The following is a 21,890-nucleotide window of genomic DNA, read 5'->3' as shown; positions in this document are numbered from 1 at the left end:
GAATTGCGTTCAACCTAATGAATAATGTTTTAATACTTGTTTATGTGGTTTTGTTTGCATGTGGCACTTAAAAAAATACTCATTCACACGTAATAAGCTTAAGTCTCCTGGGATTTCGAAAATGAACAACAACAGGGGCCAACAGCGTGTTAGTGACTAAATTCATTGTAACTAAATAAAAAAAAAATATGTTAATAAATAAGAGCAGTTAATTAGTGAATACTGAATAAACAGTATAGATATTAGAATATGACATGCACATGACTTTTCACACATTTGTGTGCAAGCCAACATACAGACACACAAAGTGCCCCACCCTTGGCCTGGATAACATGGCCACACACTAGATTACCATGGCTTTGTTAATAGGGGTGGGAGATTTGCTGTGGGGGAATGGGGGAGGGCTTTTTCTAGGGGAATCCTTAGCTTACATAGACTCACAATAACCCCCCCCTTCCTCCTCCCCTTTGCTAGTCGTGTTCCTGTCTGTGCTTCCAACAAGGCGCTGAACCCCCCCCCCCTCCCGCATCTGCGTCCCGCCGCCTTCGCCACTAGAGCTTCCTTCACACTGAGGGCACCATGATGCCGATAGGAAAAATCAGCAGATGGTGAAACACTTTCTTAGGGCATTTTAGGCATCCTCAGTTTCTAACATCAGTTGCCTGGCATCTCTTATTTTCATCTGCGTTCTCTACATGAAGTGCATGTTTTCATCTTGAACAAATGTGCTTGCATATTTTTAATTTTTTTTTTGTATGCATGCATACAATCATACAGCCACTGCCTGTGCTCATGGCCAACAGAAGGAGCCAAAGAAGCAGTAAGCTTATTAATGTCTCCTGGTCGCTCTCCAGTATGGGCTTGCTAGTTACCATAGCAACCAGGACCTAGATATTGTTCGGTAAAAGAGGCGTGTCGATATTTAATACATATGAACATCACCCTGTAAGCCTGGCCAGTGCTTTTTTATGTAAAGCAGCCCATCCGACTTACCATTATTAGTATTTACATGAATTTATTGTGCATTATAAAAACGAATGTAACAGGACTCTGGTTAGTCTGCAGTATACAATACATTTGTTATTTTGCATTTATATGTTATCACTTGCAGCTGACATCACAATCTGGATTTTCAGTACAAACCATTGCAGCCAAATGTAAGGCTCAACGCTGAAAATCAAAATTCCGATGCTCATCTCCCAGCGCCTGCAGAAATCAACAGGCGACAGCGCTCTTCGTCTTAAGTGCTGATGTGTGTTCACGCCCAGTCAAGCTGAGGGAAATCCAAAGACACTGAAAGATTAAGGAGGTCAGATTTTACAGCTCCACTGAGGTAGGCGGGGAAAGAGGCTTTACCAGCCATTGACTACCATGGAAAAAGGATGGGCTGCTTTCAAAGAGACCATGAGATATATTATAGGCTGGTGGATTTGTTCAAATGTCAGATATCCACTCTTACTCTCATAAAACAGTTGATACATTTATTTTTTTGAAAAAGTGTCACATATACACACATACATATCTGTGAATGTTTGTAATTGTTTGGTTTTGCATATCGCTACGTCAGCAATAAATCTCATGGTCATCTGTAGCTAATAGTCTTTTGAGGATGTGGAGATCATATCATTACAGCATTGCCCTATCTCTCTTTTGAAAACCCAGGCTCTTAGACCACGTGAGAAGCCAGGCAGTCAGCCAGAAACACTTATCATCCTGTCATCCGTTTTTCACTAGCTTCACAGCTCAATTGTACTGTACACTGAGCATCTATTAGTGCTTGGAGATGTGGGGCCAACAGAGTGATCTCAATCTTAAAGTGAATCCAAGTGGCTTGGCACCAGAAACAAATTATCATCAGTTCCCCTACTAAGTATGCAAAAATAAGGACACAATAGAGAAGATGATATAATTTGTTTTGCAAGATAATAATGGATGTATACTTGTGGTTTTTCAGAAATTCAGTGTGGATTAAACTGGTTAGAAACTATAACCCTAAAAGGACAGGTCAATAAAGTGTATAGCGCTTCAGTTAAATACTTGTGTGTTGTTAATTTAGGTTAGAGCAAATTGTTTCCCTGCCAGTCAGGTAAAAACTGTACATTTGGTTTATACATAATTAATTACAGATATTTACGCAGAGTTTAATATTCCACCATTAGACAAGTCTGTTAATGCTGGTTGACTACAGTTCCAGCTGAGTAAGGACCCCAAGTCAGGAATAAAAAGTTTTGCAATTATACAGCTATATGATACAGCTTATGTTCGTTTATCCCCATTTGTACATTTGTACAAACCATATCATTTAAATTTGAGCTTAAACCCAAAAGTCAACCTTGATTGTCTTTAAAGAAATGCGTCATGCACACAAGCTGTTGTTGCACCCCTTAAAAAAATCATCAACCAGGAGACCACGAGCAAAATTACTCTCCTGTAACTGACTCACGATTACTAAATAATTAAAAACATGAAAATGCGTCTGTCAGGACGGAAACTTCTGCAGTCATTCGCGTACAGTGGGCACAGCTAAGGTGACGTGCCACAGCCCTGAGGTGATCCACTAAAGGGGTACAACATATGGTGCTATTTACGCTGAGGATCTGCCTGTCAAGTAATCCAATGTTCATCCAACAAACCCAGAATCCATGTTAAAATTGGACAGTAGTTAAAGAAGCTAAAATACAGCACTGGCTGATTTTATAACTAAAGGGGGCATGATCATGATCATTGGGCCCTCAAGATGTTTATAAAGGAAATAGGACATAAGAACAGCATGAACAATTACTCTTTTGTTCCAGTATGCAAACCATGAGTAATCTAATACATCTTCCCATCATCTCCTTTTTGACAAGTTTGTAATACAATCATTATTATAGATATGGCATTTTTACCCACAATTAGCTTCTTATGCTGCTCTAGGTGGCACAAAATATGTCAGCACATTTAATGTGTTATCATGGATGAAAGTTTTATTGACATTTCCATAGAAAAACATATGTAGCCTTTAGTTATCAACAGCATCATCATTAAATATACCTTAAATGTAGACGCCAGTCCATACAAGTGCTGAAATCTATTAAACCAAGGGCTATACAATTTGCAACATTAATGATTAAATGAGAAACAAGCTTTAATGTCTATATGTCACTGGGAATCAGTTATAAATGACCTAAAGTGGTGCCTACCACAGTGAATGTAATAATCTGAAGCATAAGTTTACCAGAATTTGGCAGGTGGCTGATCATAATTTTTTAGAATGCAGATTGAGAAAAATGTCTGTTGCCTCAGTGATGGTAAAGAAGGGAAGATGCATGTTCATTAAAGGGCGAAGGAACTCTGGAACAGCACAGTGAACAACACAAACATATGAACAGCAAGGCCGTTCAGTTTCTGCTGCATTTATTTCTTTTTATCAATGGTTCACCTATAGCAGTGGGTTTGAGTCTGAAAGAGCTCTGCTCGTGACTTGTTGCTGCCACCTACTGGTCCAAACAGACATGACCTAGAACATTACATAAGCTATAACAAACAGTGACGTCCTCTGTCTTCCAAAACAAAGTATACTCCAATATAGGCTATGCTTTGAATAATTGTGAAAAACATATCAATACATGAAGTGAAACACACACACACACACACACACACACACACACACACACACACACACACACACACACACACACACCAGTGTTTTCCCTATCATTATAAGACTTTGGGCACCACCTAAACCGAATTAATGTAAAATCAATGTGAACATCAAAACTAACTTAATGATTTTTCTCAGATCTAATGATTGATAGCTTTTTTAGTTTTTGTATTTAGTATCTCCTCCTAGCTTTTTCACTGTTTAAGACACAGATATGGTAATACTAATGGTCCAAAATGATGTGAAATCACACCTTTGTTTTTAAATTGAAAAACGTAACCTACAATTATAGCACAGATCTCCATCCAGTTCCTTTAATAGTTAACCAGGGAGCGCCTGGCAGGCTGGTGCACCTTTATTTCCTTAAAGGAAACGGCAGCACCACTCCATGTCGACGAGGAGCAGAACTCTAAAATAGCAGAAATTGGAAAATAGATTGGTTAGACATTACTGTTTCTCGAAACAAAACTGTCACGATTTGCCAAAAAACATTCTCTACTACACCCAAATGATGCATCTGAGCACATTTGCAGAATCAATGATCTCTGCTGATTATTGTTGAGAGAGAGAGTAAGACTCTACTTGATGTAGTGTCATCGCCGAAGCTGGATGTCACAAGATTTTTGGCTGCCGGCCGACCCAGATTAGGCTTCACTTTAAAACGTCCTGTCAACAAACCAAAGAACCAATCAAAAAATCAGAGAAAAGTTATAATGGCATCCTATGTTTGCCCATACAGAATGCCTGACATCGCCCCTGGGTGACTCACCAGGGTTAGAAACCCTCTCTGCAGCCTTGTGGTCCAGGTGCTTGCTTAGGATGACTTCTGCCTTCCTCTGGTTTGTGCTGATATCGGGCTCAGCCATGATCTCTGTTATCCTCAGGTTGTTCTTGATGGCCTTGGAGGCCGTGGAGCGGGCCAGTGTGGGTAGAAGCTCCTGGTACTCCTGGTCAGTGAAGTCTGACTCTGGGCCCTGAACATCTCTGATGCTGAGAAGGTAGACTTAAAAAGATCAGAATACTTACAGGATTCTGTTGTTATATTTACATTTTTCACTGTACACATGAGCTGTTGATTTTTTTTTTTTTTTTCATTGCCCACATATTGTTATTACAATATCTTCATGACCCAGCTTTAGTTGTACAACATCAGCATTGTTTCGTATTAATTTGAAATATTAAGCAGTGATGTGTTAAAGCTGTAATAGCAATGCCCTTGATCTTTCCAGCAGCATCAGTATTAAATGGAATCTGAGAATGTAACAATCAACCCCGTGATAGTGTTACAGGAAGGTTAGACTTATATTGTACAGTTTTACATGTAGTTTAATCTAACACATTTCTGAGAGGTGTACAAGCTAAACCAGGGGTCTTCAACATTTTTAAGCCAAGGACCTGAAAGAGAGACAGATGTATAAAATGAAGTTGCATATTAAACTGGGCCTACAATAACGTGTGGGGGTGGCCTAGAGCCTTTAGACATACCTTTTTATGGTGCATACAATACTAAGGTGTTAAAATAATAATTGTTGACATATTCATATATTTATACATCATTTGAAGATCTCTGAGCTAAATAATTCTGTAATTGTCAATTCACAGTAATGTATCAAAACAAAACAAAGTTGCTGGGAAACTGGTAAGCTGATAACACATAAGCTTAAGTGCCTTACTGATACATTTCTAATGTACTTAGGTAATAAGTATGCAAAACAAAATAGAAAAAAATAGTTTTTCTAACCCTCCAAAACTCTTATCTACTGTACTGTATCTGGTTAAGGCAAGAAAGGAGCTAATTAACGTTTGAATCTGAATCTCACAAACAGTGTTCATGTTCCTGCCCTGCTCCCAAGCAACACTTACCTCCTGTTAGTTAAAATAGTATAAACCTCCTGCACCAACAGTTCAGCTGCTCTTGGTTTACAGTGGATGGATCCATCAATGACCTCTTTCATCAAGTGCAAATTCTGCTTCTGTAAAGACTGGGGGGAACTTTTAGTAATTATGTGACTCAAAAAAATCTATGCATGCAGGTAAACAATATTATAATGGGTTTTCAGTATAGATTATTTTATATTATTCAATATTGAAGGAGTTGTGCTGTTGTGTGCTGGTAGGTCAAGCTATTTCACAAAATCCAGATATTTTTTTTTAATGCTAATTCAGTAGTCAATCTGTGAAACCACATTTAAACCAAATGCCAACTGAACAAAGAGACATTTCTTCCCTGCTCCTTATATATATTTTGATTCCCTCCTCCTCTTACCCTCTCTATCTGGCTCCAGTTCCTCTGTTTGGCAGAAAGTGATGTTCCTTTGTCATATGAATGCACTGGAAAGTCTTGGGGGTAATAACGAGACAATATCTCTGCCACAAGATAACCATTGGAAAGTTCTCTGGAAATAAAAAGTAGCGACAACAGACTGAGCACATTGACTCAACCATTACAATTCGACTTTGAACAATTTGCTGTCTTGGTAGCTTTGGAAAGCACTGACGTTTTATCTCAGATCTGTCTTATTCTCTCCATATTTTATCCAACGTTACAGTATTTTAGCGTTAAGTCTATTATATATTGTTCTACTACCTTTTATGTTTTATGGTGCAACATACTCTCCTTTAAAGAGATTTTTAATCTCAGTGAGGCGGGGTTTTTTTAAGGTTAAATTAAGTTTACATTAACGTTACAGCATGGCAGAGTCACACTTAATAATCATTTTGGAGCTAGAGTGATCTAGCGTTAACGTTAGCTAGCTAGCTAACGCCCGCTAACGCTAGGACTGATTTGGATATGTTTCAAGTAAAATACGGATAGATGTGTAATGTGTGTTTATTCTTTACCTGCGAACATTCTTCGGATAAAATGACAAGTCGAGGCTTTGCAGCCATTTCACGACTTCTCTTGGTAGTCCCGTCTTTTTGGGAGACTGTGCATAAGACATGCTGCTCTGAGCTGAGCCTGACGAAATCGAGAAACAAATCGTGTTTTTACTGTTATATAGGCTATAACAAGTCAATCCATGAAATCATGCTAAACCCTAATTAATTAGCTAGATGGGTTTCCTCAACGGTACGTAACGTAGCGAGCCGCAATTGAATTTGACGCCCTGGACTTTTTTTTGTTTATATTGACGTTACCATGGTAACGAGACGACGCACTACTTTGACATGACGGCAGCAGCAGCAGCACACAGACAGCGGTGGCTGTTTACTGCCACATCTAACATTAATACAAATTCTAACTAATTCATTTTTACCAGTATAAAAATGAAATAGACAAATAAGGCATACTTTTTTTTTATTTTTATCAATACACATGTAATACAACCACGAAATTGTGAAATAATTCAGTGGGCTACTTTATGCATATGATTTTGTTCATAATGTCTTCAGGGCTTTATTTAACTGCAGTAGATTGTCTCAGCATTAGACACAAACACTTGCTGCTCCACTCCCTTATATTTCCATTTAGGACTTAACAATAAACTCCTCCGGGACAGTAAACTCCTCCAATACCAGTAGTCAGTAATCTTATTCCAAGCTTCAACATGTCAGCTATTTCAAAATATCTGTATTAAAATTCTCCCACTGCACCTCTAAAGGTAAACATCATTAGCAACACAGCTTGCAACACAACATATCTTGGAATGCACCAGGTTTCAAAACAATTTTAATCATCTAGAAGTGTGCAATGCAATATATAATATATCAAACCAAAAACTATGAATATTAATTCACATGTATTGTGTATTATATGACATTGTAATATTATGTAATGTTGCAATCACTCTGGTAGCTATTGCAACTATTAAGGCATCTTCTAAATAAGGCAAACCTGAATTGCAAATACTATTTTGTTATTATATTGTTTAACCATAATTTATCCAGGGAAGGCTCTGGCTCTTTTTTAGAACCCCCTGCTTTACATTCATCCAGGTCAATAATCACATAGGTTGCAGGCCAGCTCAACTCAGCTTGGTACTGGCTGCTAATTGACTGGTAGCTAAGGTAGGAATAGTTCATGGAGTTAATTTGCTCTTTGGGACAAAGGCTTATTTCTCTATGTCCCATTTAGGCAGGCAGTTTGGTTGTTCTGCCTGTTATTGGTACTGCAGGTAGTTCCTTAGCCTGATGGGCAGGGGCAGGTGGGAAAGAAGGTGGAGTCTGTCACGGTCGAAGCAGTTCCTGATGCACTGACGACACAGCTGGCTCAGCAGTCGTGGTGTAGCTATGAAAATGAGACAATGAAACATTAGGCTATGTAAGCTGGTCCTAATGCATAAACTGTTCCATATGAAAACAATTGACTTCAGTTGGACAGCATTTTCTGAACTGTCATGCTACAAGCTCATTTAAAACAGAAAGTAGGACAACTTTTATATCTGTTGATGGAGTTGTTCAAACGCAGACATAAATAGAACAAGTTTGACGGAATACATGCAACTATACGTCTGCAGTGGCTTACAAAAACAAGTGTTCTGGTACCTTCATATATCAGTAGGAAACCCTCTGTTAGACTGCTGGGTGGAGCCACATCTACAGGCCTCTGAAGCTCTCTGTTCCTGGCATTAATGTCTGCACCAAAGTCCAGCAACAGCTTCACTACAGCTGTGCAGTCTTTTTCTGCAGCTGCATGTAAGGGTGAATCCATGGATTTGCCTTTCTGTACATTTGCACCTAGTATGGAGGACAACTTAAGTTCAGACAGAAAAGCTTTAACGTCAGATATGTCCACAGTTGGATATCCTCAATATATGTTCATTGTAACCCACAAGTTACTTTGTGGCTATATATATATATATATATATATATATTTTTTTTTTTTACATTTTGCATTACAGAAATTACTTTCAACAGCCCTGAGAGAATGGATGTGAAGTTGTTACTTTCAATCAACGGTAGCCAGCAGTATTGGCATACAGATAGCTAGAAAATGTGATCAGTCAGCTGTGGGCTACACGTGACTGCGGTGCTGCTCCTTAATCATATTGCAACATGCAATGTGTCTGCATTAGTGAGGCCAGTATCAAAAACTGACAGACAGGTCCCACTGGTGTTCATCATTGCTTTGATGATTTACATAACTGACAAAAAATTAAGCTGTTTTGAAATGCCTGTCATCTGCAATAAGGTTGTTCAGGAAAAAGTACACACACCAACATAAGGCCGAAACAATGTTTTTAAGAACGGCTAACCTCAAATAATGATATTACTCTTTGTTTGTTCTGAATGCTTTTACAGAGGCTTTTACAATTCAGTGTGCATGCATATGTGTGTATTTATTTCCTTTTCTGTGCACAATAAATGTGCTTGTGTGTCAGTGTGTGTATGTTCATACAGGATGTGTGCCTGTCTGTATGGAGATGTAAAGATCCACACTGTGCTGCGAGCTGACCTTCCCTCAGGAGTTTCCTGGCACACTCCAGCTCTTGGCACACGCAGGCTGTATAGAGCGCTGTGCCCAGGTGAGGAATGTCCATGTCCACATCTGCCCCCCAAGTCACCAGAGCCTCCACACAACCGTAATGACCTGGAAGTAATGGAGCATGAAGACAGTAATCAGTAAGTGACAATGCGAGATAATTCTCCAAGCTGTCTGCTCGGGTAATGTTGGGATTTATTTTTAAAGCCGTTTTTCACAGTGCAGTGTTATAGAAAGTGCTTTATAGCACAGCAAAGGACACACATACAGGTTGAAAGACATGATTTAGTGTAAGCTGTAATAAGTTGAGTTGGAATCATATATTGGTTAATTTCATATATTAACAGACATTGAGTGGTAATGTTGTAATATGAAGATTATATTATATAATAATATTAGCAGCAAACACAGATACAATTGGTATTGGTTAATTGCCTTGAACCTGAACTTGTGACAGCTAACTGCCCAACGACAAAACTATCTGATATTAGTTGCTGCATTTTGTCATAATACCAAATACTTTGTCACAATATACCTTTGCATGTAGCTTCATGGATTGGTGATGGATGGTATACAAGGCTTTGGGGTTTTGCTCCATTTTCCAAAAGAATTTCTGTGCATGCCACACTCCCAACTGTACAGGCGTTGAACAGAGGGGTGACTCCATCAATTGTAAAAGCATTGACCTGTAAACACATTTTCTTAAATAGTTATTTTTAGGCCTTGTTTAACCATGCAAGTTGACTAATGGCAACAGCTGGAGGGAACAGTTGAAGGGTAACAACGACTTAAGAGTTCTACAGTGCCTGCTGAAGAAGAGCAGCATTGCTCATTTGTTACTTCCACCCAGATTTTCCCAGCCATGGAAACATTTGACCTGTGCAGCATAGCAACATTTAAGGCCAATACGTGACTTACATTTGCTCCTGCATCAATGAGAGCTCTGGCACAGGCGACATGGTCTCCATCACAGGCCTCATGAAGGGGTGTCACATGGTCTACAGTCCAAACATTCACACTGTGACCCTGGAAACCGAATCAAACAGCCACAGATACTTAAATGTTAAATGGTGCATAAAGCAATACATGACCTTTGTCAACCTCTATTGGTGAACACCAGGAATTGCAACAATTTCCAAAGCTTATCTTCTTTTTATAAAACAGACCCGCCCTCCTCAGTTATGGTTGTCAGTAATTGACAAACTATACTGTACAGTCACAGCTGAACAATAGAGATTAATGAGCTTGCTAATTAAAGTGCACATCCAATAGAGGTCTGGTAAAGAGCTTGTAAGTCAGCATGCAACATAATGTCATGATGTCAATGCTGTGTCATGAGCTTGTCTGAGTTACGAGCAAGGTATTGTTGGCGTTGTAACTAAAAAATACTCTCTTGTTGCCCACTCCTCAATCTGTGAGCAGCTGGAAATGCAAGTGGGAGAGGATATTCTCTTCGTTTTACATGTATTAGTGTTTGGCATTAATCAGCAACTGATACTGAATATAATGGTTGTGTAATACTGTATATTATGGTTATTCTGTGCTGTATGCATTTACTCAAAAACATATTTTAGTGATGTATTGTCTAAGGTGGTATGGTATGGTTACCTATGGTATGGCTATGGTAAGCTTACACAAACATGTCAGCTTTTCACCTGACATTTACTTAAAGGTGCTCTAAGCGATGTTGGGTGACGTCACTTCTTGTTGACGTTCAAGTATTGTCAAACAAAACGGAGGCTAGCTCGCCCCTCCCTCCTCCTCATCCCGTCCCCTCCCCTCCCTTCCACGCACTAACCCCCCCCAACCCCCCACCCCCAAATCCTTCTTGTCGGTTATTGGCTGGAACACTTGTTTGTTATGTTTCGTGGTGCAGGTTGGCACAGTTTGTTTTTGTTGCCGTTTGTGGAGCCTGAGCTGTCTACAGAGACCGTTTTACAGTGTGTTCAGGGGACAGGTAGCTAGCAGATAGTGAGGAGATGTTTGCTGTATGTGACAAAAAATGTTGTAGCCTAAACAACGTGTGACATCGCTTAGAGCACCTTTAAAACACAATATTTATTATTAATGGCCAGATGTTGACTGTTTACATGTCATGTTTTGCAGACATTTAGCCACTTGCCTATTGTAACGTACAACCTGTGCAACAGCAGACTTGCAAGCAACCAATAATGGCCACGAGGAAGCTTTGGCTTCGACAACTTCAGCAATAATGTCATGCCCCTATTAAATGTTATAACCCGTAAAAGAGACATATTGAAGCCTTTACTTGACTAGGAATGCCAACATTTAGTGTTGAGAACTAATGGAGGTGGAGATGGACACATTCAATTAAACATCTGTGTTGGAAGGTACCAATTAGATAATTCAACATGTATCCCAGATAACACTCATGACTTCTTACTTTCATCCAAACCTCTGTTACTTTAACCTCTAAACCAGGAGTCTACAAAGGCATTGATGCAAATGTAATTGCAAGAGGGACAGTTCCAACAGACCCCGTGTGCACAGATAGGTGGATGCATAACTCTAGCAGGGGACTGTGTTTTCTTCACCTGTGAAATGAGGCTCTTCAGAGCCAGGAGGCGGCCCTGACTCGCAGCATCGTGGAGAGGCGAGCGATCCACCCAGGACCCTGCAGTGAGAATAAGAATTCAGTGCTTTCTTCCATTTACATGTATTATTATTAGGCTGATACTCCAGCCATTTACAGTATTTGTAGCGGAACAATCCTCAAATCCTATAATTACTAACGACACAAGAAGATATTAGTCAGAACTTCTACAGTACACTGCGCACACAAATATTCTATCTTCTCTGGAGTAATAATGACAGCAAAGTACTGGTACATACAGTGTGTTTGACTTTCAAACTTGCAGATTTGGTTGTAAAATACTCTGTTAAATGAATATAGTAGAAGATAGTAATTAAGCATTATGTACCAGTGTGATTTTATTTCTTTATGAAATTATTTTGCTTCAGTGCTTCCGAAGTTCTTATGCAGTAAACTAAGCACATTAAATTTCACATCTTATTTCAAATGAGACATTAATAAAATTGAACTTGAGAAATTGGCTGTGGACGTTTGATGTAATTTTGGCAAAAAGATTTCATTAAGCACACTTGAGTCAACGTCCAGAATAACAGCCAATGCATTCCAAACGTTATCATCATCATTCTCACCTTCCTCCATTTTAATCCTAATTTATAGATAATATTCTATCTAATCTAATGCTTTCTATTAAATGCAAGCTAATTTTAGTCATGCAGCCTGTATACCTTGACTGACATTAATTTGAAATACAGGTATAAAAGACCCAGCTACAGACATCAAACAGATTTGAAAGACCATATCTACAGGACCGTGACTAATACCTTAATCTTAGCTAATTAGTATTCTATGAAGTGGGTCCACTTTAAATTAAACATCCCCTTGAATGATAGATTCAGATTATGTCACCGTGTCCCTCTTCCCCCAGAATGTGCCTTCGAACAGCCCGTCCCAGAGAATATGGAGCGTTGTTTTGGTTGCTGTCTGAGTGTGAAAAGGTTGCACTGCATTGCTGGGAATGGAAACTAGGGCAGGATGGGGGTGGGGGTTTGGGGGGGGGGATTGGTATCATGACTGTGTTCTATTAATACATTAGAGAAAAAGAGCTGGCCAGCCTACAGTGTCTTCGTTTAATATTGAATGTACAGTTCAGGATTTATAAGTAGCTATTGAGCTGATGAAACAAAAGTAGACTATCATTCATATCTACAGTTTGTATTAATGTGAATACAATGAATGGCTCTTACACTCATTGGATTAGCAATGCAGCATTTATAGCTAATTTTTAAACACGGAAATTGTGAGTGTGAGCGGGGAGTACTACAACTTGATTTTAAAGTAAAATGATATTCTACCTACAACCTTATATTCCTGAGGTCAAACATGTTGCTTGGTGTATAGTATAAACAAAGTTGTATTGTTATTACATTTTATACCAATTGTGCCTTTAGTACACTAATACACATGCTAAGAATTATGCAGTTTGTAGAACAAAGAAACCACCTTAAACAACCCTTTTAAGGCTTTTTGTGTTTTTCTCAGAGTACTCACTGTGTTGACCATATTCATAGAACTCCGCTGATATCCTGGCAGCCTCTTTACGGTTTCCACGGATAATGTAGAAGTATGTCAGCAAGTTGAGAGAAATCTTAATAAGGAGCTTAAAGCAGAACAGGGCCAAGATGCTGAGGTAAACATTGGACAACCGGGCTGCGAAGGAATTGTTGGTGAGTTCCTCTGTTGGGTCTGACATTTCCCCCTGACACGTTGGGTTATGATGAACGCAGGATCAGATGACACTCCAAAAAGTACGAGTAACCTACTTTTCTCAGTGTACTGACTGGTTGGCTGGTCCAGGCTGGAAAAAAAAGCCCTGCAGCTGCTACTGTGCCTGAGAGCACCTACTGCTCTGTGTGTGTGTGTGTGTGTGTGTGTGTGTGTGTGTGTGTGTGTGTGTGTGTGTGTGTGTGCGTAAGTTATACACATTCAGTTTTCCACACAGTGGTACCTGTTGCAGTTGCAAATGTGACATCAGTGAGGATTAAATGTTTTTAATTAATATTTGCATTAATTCCAAACCACGGTAGTGTTTAATTCAGGATATATTAGATGAAAATATATACACATTTAATTTGTGCATACATTTTAACACATGACAGTAGTTAATTCTGGATGAATTAGAATTACGTTTTAATGAATATTTGCAATAATTTCAAATCAATCATTTTTGCATACATTTTAACTTATTATAGTAGCATATGTATTCTATGAATGAGAGGTAAAACATATAAACAAACTAAACATGTAAATTCCGAATTTATATAATTTACGTCATTATGAAAACTATAAATATGGCTGTAGTCAAAAATAAATGCATTGGCATTTTTCTTTTTAATGTTGGCTAACTAATTAACAGATCGCTTTTTTTTTTTTTTCAAATAACACTAAAAGGGTATTTATTGCCTCCTACTTTACTTTCTGTTTCCAAGGAAGCGCCTCTTGATCGCTGCGCATGCGCTATAGATTATACCTCACCTTTTTCCGCCAGCAACACTTCTGTATTTGCTTCCCTTTTTAATCAATGGCTGATTGTTTTTAAGCGAGATTTCTTCGTCAAATGAGGGGCGGCCATCCTTATTTAGTTGTTATAGCGACCGTTTTAACACTCGTCTTTCCTCTGTGTTGTCAAAATGGGAACTCGGATGAGACTCGGAAGAAGTTGAATGGCTCTGCAGTTGATTTCGACTCGTTCAGAGAGCAGTTTCATCGCATGTATGAGGTCAACAGCGAGGAATTTAACCGTCGTCATCTTTATTTTCAGGTAGGAGACACGAGGGACAAGAAAGATGTCTAGAGAAACTCTTTTGTCACTCCTCACTTTTTACTTTTTACTGTTTAACACGCCTCAACAGACAACGCCCACACCTATGTAAATGAGGCGTTATTATGGAACCCACGCAAGGATAGCCGATTGGTCAGGGGATAGGACCTGAGCAAATCGGGTTGCGTTACCTTGCTTAAGCATGGACGCCTGGCCAATAGTAGTGTGTGAATGCTATTGAAGGGCGGGTCTGTATTTTATTTTGTAGAAAATGTGAACTGTTTGCAAATTATGTATTAATTGTAGATTAATATGCAATAAGTGACGACGGATTAAGTAAAAGTAGTAATAACAATACTCCATTACAAGTCCTGCAATTCAAAAGTGTACAGAAGTGGGCTAATGTAGCCTATTACATTATAAGCAAAATGTAGGCTACTTGTGCTACTATGACAGTGGCTTTTAGCATTGACTAGTGCGATAATTGACACTCGTGGCCACTGTTCAGAAAAAGTTACATTTGTGTTTTAAAAGGAAATGTTTGAGTGAACTGAAAGTTACTGCATTCAGAGTGCTTTGTTAGTATAGACTCAGTTACCTGTTTATTAGGTAGCCTACAGCTTAGTAAAACTAGAGCACTTTAATGTAACAGTCATGAAATAAATCATTTTGTTTTAGACCATTAGTTTTTGCCAGGTGTACCTAATAACCTGACAATTGGAGTATTATTATTGAAGCATTAACATCTTAGCAGCATGTTAATGCTGCAGCTGGTTTAAGTGGAGCTAATTAATTTATCTAGATTAGCTACTAGATGTCAGATAAATGTAGTGGAGTAAACTGTACAATATTTTCTTCCGAAAGGAACTGTAGTGGGAGTGTTAGCATTAAAAGGAAATGCAGTACTTCCTTTCCTCCAGTGTTTAGTGATTAAAAACTAAAATGAAGATAACTTGTGTGATGTATTTCAGACTCACTCATGTTGTATTATCAAGAAAAAAAACACCTTTTTTTTTCTTCTACACTCAATCTGCCATGTGTGTTCTTGCAGAATGCCACCGAGCGTTATGCATACCTGAACTCATTCTCTACAGCACCACAGTCTGCTAAATATGGCATCAACCGGTTCTCTGACCTCTCACAGAAGGAATTCAGAGGTAGGCTGAAGTTTGGTCACATGTCAGGTGAAATGTATTTATTTATTTATTATGTTGTACCTGTATTAAGCATCTTACTCACTGGATGACTGGGCTGAATCTGCACTGTCATTGTTTACATGCTTCTTGGTATCCAGCAATGACTTTGAACTGTATCTGTAATCTACAGATCTCTACCTGCGAGCACACGCTGACAGAGCTCCTCTCTTCTCTGGACTGAAGACAGGGGGGCTCCCAGCCAAATTTGACTGGAGGGACAAAGCAGTGGTGGCACCGGTCCAGAACCAAGAAGCAGTAAGGTCTACGCAAAAGGATGATAGATATACTGTATAGGTAGGAATGTACTGTAGGTACAGAGAGATTAGGTTATGTTCAAAGTGGTCTATATCGACGATGTTTCATTTCCGGGATTGTTCAGGTGCCGCTGGAAATTCCGCCGGATGTCCCTAATTTCAGCCGGATGTCCGTTACCTTCCGCTTTCCTTGTGTTGGCATTTTAAACTCCGGTTGATTTATGTCGGTTAACTGCTCCTCAGATCTCTGCAGGGTAAATCCAGACAGCTAGCTAGACTATCTGTCAAATCTGAGTTTTCTGTCATGTTCCACCAAAACAAGTTCCTTCCCGAGGCTATTTTGCAGAGGCACCATGGCGACGGCGCTTAGCACCACGACGTGCACCTCCAAAAATGTGTAACTTCGAGTCGAGGCGACGCAGACCGCAAGGACCGTGATTGGTCAACTCGTCCTGTGTGTTGATAGTCGGTGTTTCAAGCAGCCTACTATGGGGAGTAGCAACATGCTAGTTCACTGACATAAGCTTTGCACATAAACTCAGACATAGTTTGGTTACAATGATGGGGTTATCCGTTTGTAAAGTGTCTATGTCAGTAACATTTTGAAATTAGCACTTCGCCAGCAAGCAGTACCCACTTTGTGGGCAGTTGTGCTAAAGTTTGCTTGCTAACATAACATAAACTGGCTGGCAGACACCTCGCAAATAACCTCAGCCTTATCACCCCCTACCGTTATGGCGGTGAAATGCACCGCGATGCAAAGCACCCCCGACGCAGACCTCCGAAAGGGTCACAACGCCGTGGGAGTGACGGCGTAGCTACGGCGTGGAGTTGACGCAGAAGCATAAAACGGCTGTAAGTGTGAGTTTAAGGGAAATGAAGCTGTTGCTTGTCCTGGCTGAAGGTTCACTTTCTGCTCCATATGTCCTTTATCTCTTTCAACTATCAGTCAACTTGCTGTCTTGGATGATATTTTCACTGGGAAACTGTTGTCCTGATGGAAAAACCTAGCCCATACAGCAAACAGCCTACACTATCACATATATTTTGTTCTCTTAAATTCAGGTAAGGCTTACCACTCCAGGGAGAGCCTGTACGTGGCCACTCACCTATTGTACTACTCTGCTCCGTGCAGTTTTTCTGTTTTTCTTTTTCTCTGGTTCTATCTGTGGACCTGCCTGGACTGAGTTTCAGAAAGATATAGGAAAAATAAAATGCAGTACCATGCATAAAGACACAAAATATCAAGCCACTCGCATCTCAATCAATTTGTCTTGATTCAGTTTCCCCTTGATTCTACTTTCAAGTGCATTTTATCGCTTTAAAGGAGATGGCAGATGTTCCTAATATTTTGTATACTCAGCGCATACTTATCTCCAGTCCAAGCATATTGAGCAACAAAATATTGGATTTTTACACAGAGAGCTCAAGTTTTCATCACATTTATGGGAATTAATGCTGAGGAAGTGAACTGAGCATAGTCTGTTTGGAGAAGGAGATTGCCTGTGGAAAAGATACTGCAGCTTTTCCTGTGGAAAAGATGCAGTATCTTTAATTAGGACTTAATTAAACGCTGTATATTTTCATTTAAGAAATTACTGGTTTCAGGAAAGCAGTATAATCCAGACGAGAGATGAGATATAAGAGCAATTTTTGCTATCAAATTATCTCAAATGATCCTCAGCCTTTAAAGATTAACACATTAACTGAGGCAGAAATTAAGATATCCCTCATAACACCGTATACCTGAGTTGTTTCTGTCAGTAGATGGCAGCAGAAAACAAACAGTTCACTCAGACTGGCCAGATCATCTCACCTCATCAACCTACAGTCAGTATGGATGTACAACAGATTCCTGTCTTTAAAAAATAAATAAATCAGGATTTGATTCTGAATGCAATCACATTGAAAACTGTTTGAAAGATTAGTCAGCGCTTTACCCACCAAACCCCATTTGAACTTGTATTTAAAAAATGTGTTAGTCTGATATTACTGTTTAAAAAAAAAAGAGAGATGAATTACAGCATTGATTTGGACAGCAGATATGGCAGAGCCCGTCATTCAACATAAGCCAAGTCTTAATCCTGCTGAAGTGTCCTTTAGCAAATCACCAACCTCTGTGTTAATGGGGGAAAAAGCAAAAGGACAAATTTCTCCTGGGTAGCATAATATATGATTGCAGTTTGGTTCCGAAGCCTTTTCTTTTTGTAGTTTTGTTTTTCCTGATTACTATAAATTGACCTTTTACAGTGTGGGAGTTGTTGGGCATTTAGTGTGGTTGGTGCCACACAATCCGTCCATGCTATAGGAGGCTCGCAGCTGGAGCAACTCAGTGTGCAGCAGGTTCTGGACTGCTCCTTCCAAAACAAAGGCTGTAATGGAGGCTCCCAAGTCCAGGCTCTGAATTGGTTAAAGCAAGTATGTGGATATTTTTAATTTTATAATTTCAAGCCTTTCCTAAATATTTTCAGGTCTTTAACAGATGCTTCCTAAATGGTTACAGTGAGTACAAAGATAAAATAAACTCCCAATACTTCAAAATGTAAGGACTACTTGTTATATGCTCCCAAAGTGACCTGAGGAAGAGGAAGAGGAAACCTGTGGGATGATAGGCACATTTTGCTTTAGCTCAACATCAGGTAACATTGTCATGTATTTTAATTCGGGAGATATGTAGAGGCGGTTAGCAAAATAAGATTGCTGTCTCTAGTCAGACATGCATTAGGAAAATGCCTGTGATAGGATCTTTCATAAACAAGATGAATGGCAATATTAGTATTCAGATAACACACTCACTGAGAAACTATTTTCTTTCTAGACCAGAGTGAAACTAGTGCCTCAATCAGAATATCCCTACAAGGCCAAGACAGGGATCTGCCATTTTTTCTCTCAGTCACATGATGGTGTTGCTGTGAAGAACTTTACTGCACATGACTTCAGGTACAATACTCATTTTTGCAAGTTGTCTACAAGCAATAAAGGCTAAAAATTAACAGCGCTATATTTGGGTAAAATCACAAAATGTTATTGTGGTTTACAAGTACCAAGGTCAGAGGAGAGGAGGGAGCGGGGGTCCTACGCAATGACAGACCACAGTGTTTACTGTGTCAACACAGACATGGCTCAGTAGCACAGCGGTTCTTTACTCTAGCCACAGTGACCTAGAGATACCTCGAGTTAAACTGAACCAGGTCTTTATTTAATATTGAAAAGGATTGTGACTCACAATCATGCATCTGTAAAGCCTGTTATTTAATTTTTTTTAGATGTATTGCTATGATAGCAACATGGCCAGGGTTCTCTAACAGAGTCGGGGGAAGTTTTCATTTTTAATTAACAGAGTTTCAAAGATTGTTATATTGCTGACCTAATATAACAATTTCTTAACTCCTTTTTGTAAAGTTTTTTTTCCTTACATACAAATTGAATTAAGTAACTAATAATTAATAATAACTAATACAATTAATTAATATTTGGAAATGTATTTTTTGTACTGATTCCTAGACTGAACCTTAAAGTACAGCAAAGTTAAGATGCAATAGTTTTCAGTAAATGTACTAAATGTCAATGTCATGCTACCAAAAGACCTCTTTATCTCAACGACCCATTGAGTGTTCCTTTTTACTTGCCCCCATCTTCAGAAAGGTCAGAGTGCTGGATCATTGAGTACAACAAGCTGCTAGAATTGGGCACTTGTGCAGGGTGGAGATTCAGGGGGCTATGGGGGTGTCTTATCCTTTTAGTTCAGGGACTCATAAGCCTGATCTTTACTGGTGCATAGCAAAAGAAAAACAGGATCATGCTGTAAAGTTTGACAAGACCTCACCTCACCATGAATAGAGTGTAAAAGGGCTTTATTCAATTCTGGCACAGACCTACAGTAGACTCCATGGACCTTATGTCATGGACCTGGCAGAGGAGGGCATCACAGCTATTTCCTACTGGGAATAATCTGCTGGAAGGACAAGATGGGGTAGCACAGGGTGCCTGCATATGTGCAACAGAGAGAATGGGGAAAAATGCCAATGTTATGAATGAAAATGAGTAAAGAGAGGTCAGGTGCTGATCCAGAGAAAATGTTGCAAAATAGGACCCGTGAAACATTGAATTTAGAATTATACAGTAACAGTATAGTTCAAATGATAATGCCACAAAAAAAATCAATGTAATCCCAGGGCCAGGCTTGCTGCCTCACGACTAAATGTTTCCGTTTTTCTTCGTCAGTGGTCAAGAGGAGGCAATGATGGGTCAGCTGGTGGAGCGAGGTCCCTTGGCTGCTATTGTGGATGCTGTCAGCTGGCAGGATTACCTGGGTGGAATCATCCAGCACCACTGCTCCAGCCAAAGGTCTAACCATGCTGTCCTGGTTGTTGGATACAACACTATTGGTAAATGCTGTCACTACACTGGCATGAGAAAAAATCATAATTCAAAAAAGACAGCTGGGATTTTATATTTTACTATAGCTAACATTGACCTTTTTAGGTCAAGAAAGTTTCACAACCACTACGGCCCGTGAAAGTAATTTAAAGCTGCACTAGACAAGATTTATATGTAAAATAAAATGTCATAATTGCAAATTGCGGCCGCAACAGAATCAGACTGCAGCAGATGTCTAATCCTCCATAATGAATTGCTAAAACAAAATGACAAAGAGAGAAATAAATATTTTAACAAGCTGCTTAGTTTTTATTATTGAGCCCAAAAACTATAATTTTCTCATATCAAGTGAAATATGTGAAAAATATATGTTGCACTTTTCCAGTGAAAATGAAGGTTTATTTTTTGCATTTTGTCGATATTGTAGTGACATGCCTTACTCAGTCTTGTTAAAAGAGATCAGCACTAATTTCTAGAATATTATTAAAGACGTAGAATTGCATTGGAAAAATGTAATTATATCATATCGCTGGTTAAATATTTCTGTAGATTTTCGAAAAAATGCGAATTAAAAGCAGGATATAAAAGTCAATGTTTAAAGTTTGTGAATTTAAAGATACAAGAGATCTTGTTTTGACAGCAGTTGTCAGAACATTATCACAGCTATCTCACTATAGTGTGTTTTGACTTCACACACATCAGAATTTTATATTTCTAAACATGAATTATTTTGCACCCACCTGTGTTTTGCGGGTATGTCACAAGGATATGAGTGATTATGTAACTGTCTAAAGGGGTTGCAGCCGCAGTACACACATACCACTGAGTGATCCTTCACCCTGTAAATAATTCAGTCTTGAAATACATGTTGTCTGTCTTAGGGAATGTTCCATACTGGATTGTGCAGAACACATGGGGAACCACATGGGGTAATGAGGGTTATGTTTATATAAAAATCGGTGGAAACGTTTGTGGTAAGTATGATCTTTGCCTCTTGTCATTTTCTGTTTATATCTCCTTTTAGTTTGATGTCTGTGTTTTGCTGTGCCCACTCTCCCTTTAGGGACTAATAACACATCCTTCTTTTTTCTCTTCCCAGGTATTGCAGATTCTGTGGCTGCAGTTTTCCTTTGATGTGTGTGTGTGTGTGTGTGTGTGTGTGTGTGTGTGTGTTCACCACTGCCAAAATTAAATGTGTCATTTGAAATGTTTTTATTTTTTATTGAACTGTCACAATGTTACATCACTAAAACAAAATAAATCACTTTATATGCTGATAAGTGCTGGATCATACCTGAGTGATCGACAAGCTATAATGATAGGAATAAGTGCACTGTACAAAAACTTTTTATTACTTATTAAATACAAAAGATAGATAAATGTTTTGGCTGATATGGTTCATACATGTATCTATACAGAGATCAATCATTGCATAAATACACAACAATGTATGTACAATTAATGTAATACCATAAAGCATACTATACAAAACATTACACAACTACATTATTAACATTATGTACAAATGCATTATGCTGTGCAAATTGTTCTATTGTAGATGTTGACATTGTTTATACAGAGCTTTATTATAATAGTATGTAGACACATCCCAATAGTCTAAAA

General features: G+C 38.9%; 3 protein-coding genes across 6 annotated transcripts; 1 reads left to right on the top strand and 2 right to left on the bottom strand.

Annotated features, from left to right (window-relative positions):
• Positions 1–3,374: 3,374 nt before the first annotated feature.
• Positions 3,375–6,693, bottom strand: spata4 (spermatogenesis associated 4). Its single transcript, XM_078261328.1, has 7 exons — positions 6,485–6,693; positions 5,910–6,039; positions 5,507–5,625; positions 4,413–4,633; positions 4,226–4,309; positions 3,997–4,052; positions 3,375–3,499 (listed from the first exon to the last, which is right to left on the bottom strand). The coding sequence occupies exons 1-7, from the start codon at positions 6,583–6,585 to the stop codon at positions 3,422–3,424; spliced, it is 789 nt and encodes a 262-aa protein (XP_078117454.1). The 5' UTR covers positions 6,586–6,693; the 3' UTR covers positions 3,375–3,421.
• A 237-nt stretch (positions 6,694–6,930) lies between these two features.
• asb5a (ankyrin repeat and SOCS box containing 5a) lies at positions 6,931–14,239 on the bottom strand. 3 transcript variants are annotated; one of them, XM_078260145.1, is made up of 8 exons: positions 14,152–14,239; positions 13,168–13,375; positions 11,621–11,700; positions 9,984–10,091; positions 9,601–9,751; positions 9,039–9,173; positions 8,129–8,320; positions 6,931–7,871 (listed from the first exon to the last, which is right to left on the bottom strand). In XM_078260145.1, exons 2-8 carry the CDS (start codon positions 13,367–13,369, stop codon positions 7,744–7,746), a joined length of 996 nt encoding a protein of 331 aa, XP_078116271.1. In that variant the 5' UTR covers positions 13,370–13,375; positions 14,152–14,239; the 3' UTR covers positions 6,931–7,743. The 3 variants fall into 3 exon arrangements, with proteins under 3 accessions (XP_078116271.1, XP_078116270.1, XP_078116272.1); XM_078260144.1 differs by lacking the exon at positions 14,152–14,239 and having other exon boundaries at positions 13,168–14,028; XM_078260146.1 differs by lacking the exons at positions 8,129–8,320; positions 14,152–14,239 and having other exon boundaries at positions 13,168–14,028.
• Positions 14,234–21,547, top strand: ctso (cathepsin O). Of its 2 annotated transcripts, XM_078260140.1 has the most exons (8): positions 14,234–14,437; positions 15,489–15,594; positions 15,764–15,888; positions 18,138–18,305; positions 18,706–18,827; positions 20,112–20,275; positions 21,149–21,241; positions 21,367–21,547. In XM_078260140.1, the coding sequence occupies exons 1-8, from the start codon at positions 14,234–14,236 to the stop codon at positions 21,399–21,401; spliced, it is 1,017 nt and encodes a 338-aa protein (XP_078116266.1). In that variant the 3' UTR covers positions 21,402–21,547. The 2 variants fall into 2 exon arrangements, with proteins under 2 accessions (XP_078116266.1, XP_078116265.1); XM_078260139.1 differs by having other exon boundaries at positions 21,149–21,547.
• The last annotated feature ends 343 nt before the right edge of the window (positions 21,548–21,890 follow it).

Source organism: Sander vitreus, chromosome 10, assembly GCF_031162955.1.
Source record: "Sander vitreus isolate 19-12246 chromosome 10, sanVit1, whole genome shotgun sequence".
Taxonomy (NCBI): Eukaryota; Metazoa; Chordata; class Actinopteri; order Perciformes; family Percidae; genus Sander; species Sander vitreus.
This window is presented reverse-complemented; position numbering and strand designations above follow the sequence as displayed.